At 32.5% G+C, this 12,216-nt stretch overlaps 1 protein-coding gene across 5 annotated transcripts in view; it reads right to left on the reverse strand.

Moving 5' to 3' along the window:
* The window catches only part of LOC100022226 (WD repeat-containing protein 19-like), a 183,417-nt gene that overhangs the window by 115,947 nt on the left and 55,254 nt on the right, over positions 1–12,216 (reverse strand). For all 5 annotated transcript variants that reach the window (XR_469031.3, XM_007496551.3, XM_007496549.3 and 2 more), the window contains 4 exons: positions 10,150–10,256; positions 9,173–9,295; positions 1,700–1,849; positions 1,443–1,590 (listed from right to left, as the gene is read on the reverse strand). Coding sequence is in view for 4 of the 5 variants with exons in the window: in XM_007496551.3 (XP_007496613.1) it covers positions 1,443–1,590; positions 1,700–1,849; positions 9,173–9,295; positions 10,150–10,256 (528 nt within the window). In the remaining variant the exon portion in view is untranslated. The remainder of the gene's footprint in view (positions 1–1,442; positions 1,591–1,699; positions 1,850–9,172; positions 9,296–10,149; positions 10,257–12,216) is intronic.

Raw genomic sequence — 12,216 nt, forward strand, 5'->3', positions numbered from 1 at the left:
ACTGATAAATATCCCAAGAATGTTTCCGACTATTAATGTCAAGACTAAACTGACTTTGAAATGTCATGTATTTCAATAACAGATAAAAGAAATCATCAAACCCTATTGCTGTGTTGGTGAACCTATGGCAAGCATGCCAGAGAGGGCTGCTCCCTTCCCCCTCTCCACATGTGCCTAAGGACATTTCTCACATGAACCTCTGGAGTAAGGCAGAGGGGCTCATATGCAGCATGAGCATTGCAGTGTGGGCACTCAGTCTCTAAAAGGTTCACCATTACTGGTCTCTAGCAATAATATCCAGATTTATCAAAAATATGTGTGAATTGAGCCATTTCCCAATGTCTAAGTGGTCAAAAGACAAGAAAAGGTTTTACTTTTTCAAAGAAGAATGCAATTTATTAACAACCATATTTTTTAAAAAGCTCCAAATCACTAACAAAAAGAAAAATGTACATTAAAACAACCCTAAAGTTCTACCTTACACCCACTGAATTGATAAAGTTGACAAAAAGGGAAATTGGAAAATATTGGAGGAGACATGGAAGGAAAGACAACCACACCAATTTATTATTGGTATAATTTAAATTATTCTAAATATTCTAGGAAGCAATTTGGAAATATACCCATAAAATCATTAAACTCTACCAGAAATACCAAGCAGATTCTCACTCAGAAGTTGTAAGAGACAAAAAAATCCAAACATAAAAATATTTATAGCACCATTTTTTTGTTATAGTAAAGTAGTAGAAACAAAGTAGGTACCCCTCAAATAGTAACTATAGAACATTAATGAAAAGGAATATTATTTGCACTGTAAGAAATAACATACTAAGAATTCATAAAGACTTGGGAAAATTCATTTAAACTGATACCAAGTGAAATAAGCAAAAAGGAAAAACAACTTACATGATGACCACAATAACATAAAGAAAGCAACTCTGAAAACCTTTCAGAATTGATGATGATAGTAACCAATCATAACTCAGAAATCTGATGATAAAGTATACCTCCAAAATCCTAGAAAAGAGGTGATGGACCAGAGGTACAAAATGGCTATAGGACAAATTTGCTTTATTTGACAACTCTTATGTATTACAAGGAAAGGCATTTTATTTATAAAGGAGAAAGGGCAGCTAAGAAATGATAAAAATGGAAAAAATAAGAAAGAATATTAACAAAATATTTTTAAATGTGCAAAAGAAAAAAGCTCAGAGAGGGGCACAAAAATATGAGTTATTACTACTTTGTTACATTTAATGTGTACCTTTTTAAAAAACAAACCTTTCATGACAAGTTTATAATTATATATGCAATTATTTTTGCCCTTTATATATTGAAATATTTGTGTTTGCTTATGATTACTAAACACATAATTAAAAGGAAAAATTAATGTATGTGAATACATCACACTGAGCATTTTAATTAAAAAGAAATTATAGTACCTTGGATAGTATCCTTGTGAAAGACATAAGTATATACTTTATCATCATCATAAGCCACAAATACACCTTTATCCATTGACCAATTTTCCCAAAGAATGCATTTGACGGTTGGTGGAAAATTTGGGATTTCATACACTGTATCAATTACCTAGAATGAAACATATATTTTTAAAAGATTCTTTATACAAAAAGATTTGTGTATAATTATCTTTTACAACTTCCAAATATTGTCCATATTTATTTTTATTAGGACTTACAGGGCAATATAGAAAACCATCACTTTTATCATCAATGAAAGCCAACCTGGTCCCATTTGGATCTGGAAAAATCTTTCTAATACTGACAGAATGCCGATATTCATTCACATGTTGCCAGTCTTCAATGTAAAAATAATGAATTACACCAGCCTAATAAAAAAAGTATTGATTTTTACATTTTAATATAAAGCAAACCCACAAAACAATATCTACCATTTGTCAACATAAGATTTCTCTTATCTAATGCAAAAATTTATAATATAATCTATCAATGTATTTATTTTTGTTAAATTTCCTCTTTTGATTTGATAAATTGTTTTCAATATGTAAATGCTAAATGTGAGGGGAATACATAGATGAATAAAACATAGTCCTTATACTCAAAGAGTTTATAATCCAATAGCAACATAAAATGAGTATACATTTAGAACTGGAATAGCTGGGCTCAAATCCTAACTCTACAACTTGGTGCCCATGAGACCTTGGATAAACAAAGATTAATAGCTGGATGAAATCTTAGAAATAATCAACTCTAATTCCTGTTTTAGTAATGAAAAAACTAACCCTCTGAAAGGTTAAATGACAGACATAAGGTCTCATGGTAGTACAGTGGCACAGCTGGAATTCAAACGTTTGGCATTCCTGTCATCATATGATGCCATGTCCCAATTCAGCCTGTCCATTTTAAAGATGAGGAAATTGAGGCCCCCCCCCAGAAAAGGTTCATTGACTTGTTCAAGTGACATGATCAAAAAGCTGTACTTCAGGAAGATTTAATAAAGCAACAGAGAAAAGACAGAGACTAGTTAATAAGGCAGAAGGCATGAGAATCCACATTTTGATGATAGCAGTGGTAATGAAACTACAAACTAATACAAAGTTAAATGAGCAGAACCGAAAGAACAATTTATACAAAGATAATAACAACATGAAAGAAAACTATTCTGATAGCCCTCAGAACTCTTATCAAAGTGGATTCAAAAGACCAATTTGAAACCTATCTCTCACCTCTTGACAGAGAGGTTAGTGATCTAGGGATAAAAAAAATGGAAGGACATTCTCAGATACGGCCAGTTGTTTTTTTTTTATTTCCTTTGTTAGACTTTATATTTGTTATTAGTTAGTGCTTCTACTTAGTAGACATGAGGGAGTAATATATTAATTAGAATTAAAAAACAAAATAAGGAAAGGATGGCGAGATAGAAGAACCAGAATACAATAGTATCTTAGTAGCCAGCGGAAGAAAAGATTTTCACAAATTCACAGAAATTGGATTGAAAACTAGTATGCACAAAAAGTATCAACAAAGCATTTTAAATACACAAAATTATGAAACAGAATATGAAATAAAATAAAGGAGTTTTGTTACTATTTTGCTAAGTTACATATGTATATGTTATCAGAGTTTAAAACTGCACTAGAACTTTGGGGACAATTACATTTCTTAAAATACAATATTTGCATTTCTTTCAGAAGCATTCCTTTCCTTTACATACTGAAATATGTATTTGTTGATTATTAAGTTCATGAAAAAAGAAAATGTAATTTAATTAATAATTCTTAAAAGGAAACCAATTTGAGAAACATTACAGAAGTGCAATCTATAGGATTTGACAACAAATCATATGTATAGGATAAGGAAGACAAAAGAATTGAAGATGACTCCTAAGATTTCAAGTCTGGGTGACCAGATTAATGGCAATACCAATAAAACAGTAGTAAAACAGTAAAGTCATAAAGAAGAACCAATTGGGAGTTTGAGGGAAGAGGAGTTGAATCCACTTTCAGACACACTGAATTTTAGATCTGTGAGATAACCAAGAGTTCTCAGTTGAAAATGTAAGATTGGAGCTAAGAAAAGAGTTCCAGAATAGAGATATAAATTTAAGGTACATTTGACTGGCTACGTGATTAGTTGAAATTGCCAAAGAAGAAAGCATAAAAAAATAGAGCCAAGAACAAAATCTTGAGAATATGTAGATTTAGAGAATTTGGGGAAGGGAAAAAGAACCAACAAAAAAGGAAAGACCAGAGAGATAGAACTTGTTCAGTCATTTTTCAGTTGTGTCCAATTCTTTCTGACCCCAATTGGAATTTTCTTGGCAAATATACTGGAGTGGTTTACCATTTCTTTCTCCAAGAAGAACTCAGATAGTATAATTATTTTAAAAGCCAATGGAAGAGTCAAAATCACAAAATCTGAGATGAGTATTACCAACCTGAACAGATGCATACTCCCACAAAGTGCACAATACCTGGAACTTTGTAATTGCATAATAAATGCTTGTACACGACTGTTGGTCATTTAGTATATCTCCATCAAAACCTACAAAGAAGGGGAACCTGCTATCCAAGACAGCCCTTTCCATTTTTTTTAATGGCTCTAGTTATTGGGATGTTTCTCTTTACGTTGAAACTAAAGTTGTGTTCCTACAACTTGTACCCATGGTTCCCAATTCTGCCTTCATGGGATAAAGCAGACTAAATTTAATCCCTTTTTCATGTGACAAACTTTAGAAATAAACATAGTATGAGAAAAAAGTTTAATGTTACACACCATGTTACGAGTATCAGCAAAAAATAGAAGGCCTGAAGATAATGAAATCTGAGAAAATGGCATTTAACCCCCCCAAAAAAATTACTTTTGACCTTTGGCAAAGAGGCTTCAGTTGAAAAATGGAAAAAGAAATGACTGCAAGAGAGTAGACAGGAAAATAATATAAGAAAAAAAGTACAGATTCAAGAAATTTGTCAGTAAAAGGGAAAAAAGATAGCTTGAAGCAAAGACAACATGGATTTTTTTTTTCAGAAAATAGATTTGAGTTTGTTGAAAAAATAGGAAAGAGCCTAAAGCTGCATGAAAGAAAAAGGATGACTGATGGAGCAAAAGGAGAAAAGAACCTTGTTGATGCTCTTTAGACTTTTAAAAAGGTGTGAATAAAAAGGTGAGAATATGGGATGCACAGTTGAACAAAGTAATTTGGTTTAAGTAAAATAAGCATGTGTTCACTTCAAATGGTCTTTGGGTACAAACAGGATGAAATTCCTATAAATTCAATGCAAATTTAAAAAGCCTTTCAGATTCCATCTCACATCTATAAGATTTGCAAAAACAACATAAAAAGAAAATGATAAATGTTATAGGGGCTGTCACTTGACAGGCACAGCTATGATGTTCAGTCATTCTGGAAAACAGTTTGGAATTATATGCCAAAAGCCACTACGCTATAGATAACCTTTGACCCAGCTAGATCACCATTAATCCTATACCCTCAAAGAGATCAAGTAAAAAGGAAAAGTATCCATCTGTATTAAAATATAATATATTTTTGTTTTGGTGATGGTAACAAAGAAGTAGAAAAAGGGGGTGCCTAGCAATTGGGGAATGGCTGAAAAATTATATATGAATATAATGGAATATATTATTGAATAATAATGAAATAATGAAAGAAATGTTTCAGAAAAACCCGAGGAGACTTGTATGAACTAATGCAGAATGAAGTGTGTAGAAACAAGAAATACTTTATACAGTAATAACAGTACTGTCAAGAAAAATAACTGAAACACCGAAGAACTCTAATCAATGCAATTACTGAGCACAATTCCAGAGGATATGTGATAGAAGCACACTATTCATTTCCTGGCAGAGGGGTGAAGGACTCCAAGTGCAGAATTAGACAAATCTTGGATATGGCAAGTGTGTGGATTTGTTTTGCTTCATTATGTTTGTTTGTATTTTTCTTTTTTTTTTCATTTGAGGAGTAGTGGAGGAGGAGGAAGAAAGAGGAATGTTACATAAAAATAATTTAAAATAATTAAAGCTAAAAAGATAACAGGACGTTCAGAAGGGTATACGAACATTAGTTTTAAAAGGTGTTGGATGTGCAGTACAAAAATGTAAAAGGAAAGAACAACCACAAAACAGTTAAAACTGAATGTTGCAAAAAGTGAATGTTGCAATATACAGTATTGTTTCTAAGACAGAAGGAAAGGGTTTCTTTTTTTACTACAAAAAAATAAATAATATATTTGTTATATGGAAAGGTCTCTAAGAAAGGGAAGAGAGAAGGGCAATAGGAAAAATTTTAGCAATGTAAAAACTGTGAAATTGCTGTATTATTTATTATTTATTGAGAATTGTATCTCATTACTGGAATGAATACTTAGGAACTAGTATTCTTACCAATAGTCTATATGATGGCCTGACTTCTTAATAAGATTAATCTCCCCATTTGGGGGGGGGGGGGGTTGTACCTGGAGTGGTTATATAAGATGTTCTGCCTGGTCACAAGGCTAAGTTTAAACAACTCTGAAAGGATAGGCAAATTCTAATTTTAATGATTAATATTGGCCCCAGAAAATACATGAGAGATATTACTTCTCAGCAGAGATGAAGGGCTGTGAATGTTGAATTTTACAAAAATTGTCAGACTAAGATATAGTGTTGATTGGTTAATGTAACTTATTTCCATGTTAACAAAGAAGAGGTCAGTGAAGAGGAATATATGAGAGTAGTTGTGATGTAAAGACAAAAGGCATCATATAAACTTTTTTAAAAATATTATGGAAGATAGCAAAATATTGTAAATATTGTCAATTTTAAGCAATGCAAGGGGGTGGTGTATAGAGAGGATGGTGAGAGACCCAACTAGCAAAGTCATCCCCAGAGCATTTAAAGGTAAACTTCTGGGGAGCAGGTAGATGGCTCTGTGGATTGACCTCGGACATTTCTTAGCTGTGTGACCCTAGGTGAATTTCTTAACCCCCAGTGACTAGCCCTTTTACCACTCTTCTACCTTGGAAACAATATCAATTTAGTATTGTAGTTGGAATAGTATTGATTCTAAGACAGAAGAGTTTAAAAAAAAAAAAAGGATGAACCTAGGAGAGCAGACCCCAAAAAATCACAACATGGGTGAAAATTTCTATGAAAAAGTATTTTTCCATGAATGACAATGGAGCCACTACATTTGAAATCTAATCAGACTACCTCAAAAGAAAATTTTTGTCATTCATTCCTCTACCTTTTCATTGATTAAATTATCATTAAGGCAAATTAAGATAATACTGTATTGGTTATGTTTGTGAGAAAAAAGAGGAGGAGGAGAGACAGAGAGAATGTTCCAACAGATGATGGATAATTAAAGTCTCCATCATTTAAATATCCTGCTGCTGTCCCAGGTTTGTGATGTTTCCCAGTTCCTCATTTGTTTCTTCTTTCAGTCCAAGTGGTCTGTAATTTATTCCAATGACAATATTCTTTTCTTTCATCCTTCATATATGTATTCCCACTCTGGTTCCTGGATTTCCTTGTGTGAATGTACCTTCTTAATATATAATAATATTCTACCATTACCCACTATCATATATATATATATATATCATATATATATCCTATCTATTCTATACTTTTTTGTACCTATCCTAATATTCCAGTTATGGGTCCTATCCCACCACCTCTTAACAATAAATTTTCCTAGCAGTTATCCTGGATTCAGAAAGCCTCATCTTCCCAAGTTCAAGTTTGCCCTCAGTCACTTACTAGTGATATGATCCTAGACAAGTCACTTAACCCTGTTTACTTCAGTTTCCTCATTTGTAAAATGAGCCAGAGAAGGAAATGGCAAACCATTCCAGTATCTTTGCCCAAATGGGGTCACAAGAATCAAACATAAGACTGGAAAATGACTGAACAACTAAATTTGCCTCCTTGAATCAGGACATTCTAACCTTGCTATACTTTGTGCATCTGTATACAGTCATGCAATTTAATGATTCCTTGATGTAAGAAAATGTGGGTTACTTATCTTTGTATCACTCAGAGACTAGAACTGTACCCTTCATATAGTAGGAACTTAATATCTGTTCAAATGAATTTGATCTCAATCAAAAGAGTTTTTCTACTCTTCATTTTCAACATGAAGACATATACATAGTAAACAAGTTGGTTACTTTAAAACATATGCTACAATTTAATTGGTAAATAATATTCTTAACATTAATTGTAATAATTTATTGTTACTATTCTAATATACTAAAGAGTAACAATGATCTGAAATACTGAGTTAGCCAATTTTCAACATTTATGTACACCTTTCAAATGAAAAATAATGACATGAAAGCAATGGGTAAGAAAAATAAGTTTCCAAACCCTTTAAACATAAGGAGATTTCAATTTAAGATAAAGGTTTCATTTCTCAAATATATACTAGAACTAAACCAGATTTATAAAATGTAATTAATTCTCCAATTGATAAATGGTCAAAGAATGTGAGTAGGCAGTTTTCAGATGAAGAAATCAAGCTATCTATAGTCATATAAAAAAATGCTTTCAATCACTCTTCATTAGAGAAGTGGAATTTAAAACAACTCAAAGGCACCACTTTGCACTTATCTGATTAGCCAATATGACACAAAAGAAAATGATAAATGTTGGCAGGGATCTGGGAAAGTTGAGACACTAATGCACTGTTGGTGCAATTGTGATCTGATCCAACTATTCTAGAGAGAGATTTGCAACTTTACCCAAAGGGATCTAAAACTAGGCATATCCTTTAATCCAGTAATAGGTCTGTATCCCAAAGAGATCCAAAAAAGTGGGGAAAGGGAAGGGACATCTTTGTACAAAAATATTTATAGAAGCTCTTATTATGGTAGCAAAGAATTGGAAATTGAGGGGCTATCCAAAAATTGGGGAATGGCTGGACAAGTTGTGGTATATGACTGTGATGGAATACTATTGTGGTAAAAGAAATGACAAGCAAGATGATTTTGAAAAAGTCCAGAAAGACTTAAACTGATGCAAAGTGAAGTAAGCAGAACCAGAAAAATATTGCACATGACAGCTATATTTTTTATGAAAAACTGTGAATGACCTAGTTATTCTCAGCAATGCAGTGATCCAAGACAATCCTAGACTCATTATATTAAAAAAAAAATACTGTCTGAGAAATGCCCTCAGAGAAAGAACTGATTCTGAATGCAGACCAAAACACACTATATTTCACTTTCTTTTTTGTTGCTGTAGTTTGAGATCTCTTCTACAAAATGACTAATTTAGGGGAAATGTTTTCCCTAAATTAGTTTTTTACATTTTTTAACATGTAATTTTACATGTATAATCTTTATCAGGTAGAGGGGAGGGGTGAGCAAGAGGGAAGGAAGATGGGAAAGAGAAAGTTAAAATGAATGTTTAAAAGTTGCTTTTACATGTAATTGGAGAAAAATAAAATATTGTTTTTAAAATAAAGAGATTTCAAGAGGACAAGTAATTTAATTTTTCACATGGAATATATAAATAATCCAAAATGGATGGGCTTTTTTAATATTCTTAAACATCTCCAGGGTAAAAAATTTGACTACTTCCTATAATAAATTTGTCTTAAGTTTTTGTAGGTTTCAAGAAATAAAAAGAATAAAAGTTAGCAACTCCTACATAATTAGTTTGATAACAAATGAATATAAAATACATACATCAGTCCCATAGATGAGAAAATCACCAGTTAATGTATGGCACAAAATTCTACATTCATCAGCTGTTGCTGGAAAAAGACGAGTTTCTCGTTCTTCTTGAGCATCTAAAATTTCACTTTCTATCTAAAATATGAAATTAAATAACAATGTAATGATACTGTAAATTAATTCTCAGGGAACTCTGCTGGTTCCATGACAATATCAGGGTTGTGGAGCTATGAGAGGGCATGGTTGGCATGCTGCCAACATAGAAGAAAGCTTTGTTTAGAAAGTTGCTGAATGAGAAGTTTTCTCATTCAGGTCTACCATTATTCTATTTAATTCTTTAACTCTGGCATATTACAAACTGATCTCATGGATTTTTTAATCACTACTATAAACTCAGGCTTCCATACCCCCCTTCAGATTTGGTACTGTCAAACTTTGGGCTGATCAAAGCATGCCATCTTCTACTTTATTTCCTTCATGAGATTTTTATTCTATGTGTGATATATGTCTTCTATCACAACATGAGCGATAAGGAAATATGTATTGCATGAAAGTATAGGTATAACCTATATCAGACTCTTTATTATCTCAGGGTAGGGAGAAGGAAAGGGAAGGTGAAATCTGAAATCTAAAATGTCCAAAAATTGTTTCCATATGTAACTGAAAAAAATTAAAACAAAAAAAAAATCTGGAAATATAAGGAAGTTTGTGAACAACAGATCCAAGTCTCTAAAGAGATGGGCTAGGCAACATAATTATTGAAATGAGACATACATAGATAAAAGAAAGGCAGTCTCAAATAAAATAAAAATTAATATTTGGGAGAAGGTATTTGGGAAAACTGCTTGCATTAAATGATATGGATTGGGGAGTCAGTACAATAGGTGGCAAACTTGTTTATTAGGCTCCATTGGCAGGACTGTCCAACAGAAGATTTACAGAAGCCATCCCTGAATATCTATGATCAGATAAATATAGTATATCCTTACCATATGTAATTGAACTTTTCCCTCAAAAAGTACAGCAGCATAGTCAGAATTAAGGCTCATACTGACCACAGTCCCCAGATATTCCATATCTTTCAGTTTTTTGACACCTATGTAAATCAAGAAAAATAACTTAAAATTTTAAAGTTTTGCCTCTTTTATATACTTATAGAATTCAACATACAAAAAATAAAATTAGTTTTTCCAAGTATAGGACACATGACTAGTCAAGTCATTTTTTGGTTGTCTACGTGGTGATTTTATGAAGTCAGTGGCAAGAATAATCTCCTCAATATCAACAGACATGAATAGTTTTCAAAATAACTACTAGAAATTTGGGTCTGACCAACAGATCAAACATTATACCAAAATAAATTCAAATATACATGCTTTAGACATAAAAGCTTATCTAATTTGCTTATCAATAAGCAAATTAGAGGAGCAAAGAAGAAATTACCTCTTGGATCCATGGATAGGGAAAGAATTCATGACCAATGGAGTAACAGAGAAGATCTTAGAAGATACAATTAACAGCTTTCACAAACTTAATGCAATTAAAATTAGGAGGAAAATAGGCAATAGCAAAAATCTTTACATCAAGTTTCTCTTTAAAGATCTCATTTCAGAGACAAATAAGAATGGATTCAAATTAATAAGAATAAGACCTATTCCCCAACAGATAGTTAAATGACATCAATAGGTAATTTTCAAAAGAAGCACAAACTAGTAACAACCATATAAAAAAATGTTCAAATCACTAATAATTAGAGAAATGCAAATTAAAGCATCTCTAAGATACCACACACTCATCAAATTGGCAAAGATAACAAAAAAAAGGAAAAGAAAAATTGTTGGAGGGGACATAGGAAAATAAGTTCACTTGTGCACTGCTGGAGAAGCTGTGAATTGGTCCAATCATTCTGGAAAGTAATTGGAAACTATGCCCCCAAAGTTACTAAATTGTGCTTACCCTTTCACCCACTTAAGATTCTGTGATGAGTGAAAAATGAAATGACTGAGGAGACAAAATTTCAATCTTTCAAGAATATTGGTTTATTATATAATGCATTAATAAATGCATTTATCAACCAATTGCCCAACAAATTAGGATGAGGACCTTTCCTCAATTTATGACTGGACCCCAAATACAGGAGAAGCCAGAATTTTATACATTAGAAACAATCAAGTAAGACCAATAATTAAAAGAAACCAATACATTAGGTAATCGGATTTCTAATTGGATAAAAGATTATGGATTTTCAAATCAAGAGGAGGAGAGTGAACTGGTAAGGCTCCTTGATTTCAGAAAAAGAGGTATCCTATTCCCCTAGGGTAAGTAAATAATCAATGGAACATGTAAACACAACTGATTGATCAGAATGGGGCCAATTTTCAGATAAGACCTATGGGGTTGCTTCAGAAGTACAATTATGAGAAAACTCCCTGTACCAATCTTTAGGTCTGACTGAGTTTCTGTTCAACATAACATAAGTTCTTAGTTAAGGCCAAAAAACAGTGCCTTCTCTCAAAGAGCTCACAACTTAATAGAGAACTTAGCATACAAACAACCACAATACATACAGGAAAAACTGAAGATAATCTCAGAAGGTATTCTTAGTATTCTTAGCTCCAAAATCACTTACATCAGTAGAAAACTGGATGTGATTTTTTTGGTTCTTGAATAAATAAAAATCTCTTGTATGAAAAACCATGAGCTTTGAAACCAGTAACAAGTGTGCTTGAATTTTAAGTTATTTAACTGAGGTACAACACTACTCAATAAGCAAAGAAGGATCCAGCAATAGTTTATAAACAATGTTTCTGAAATCAAGTATGATCTTTTGTGAAGCCTGTACAAAAATTGAAGCTATGCAAGTACAAATTGGCACATTATATAGTGCAAAAAAGGAATGAGTGATGGTATTTTGCAAAAGAAATGAGTTTGCAAGCAAGTGCCATAGAATGTGGTGGAGCAGGAAAGACAGGAGAGAGCCTGATTGGAATCTTGGAGAGGGAAGGAATCTCTGGGAGTTAAATTGCCAGCTTGGGATGTTGCCCGTGGACTCTGAG

This window comes from Monodelphis domestica, chromosome 6 (assembly GCF_027887165.1).
Source record: "Monodelphis domestica isolate mMonDom1 chromosome 6, mMonDom1.pri, whole genome shotgun sequence".
Classification (NCBI taxonomy): domain Eukaryota; kingdom Metazoa; phylum Chordata; class Mammalia; order Didelphimorphia; family Didelphidae; genus Monodelphis; species Monodelphis domestica.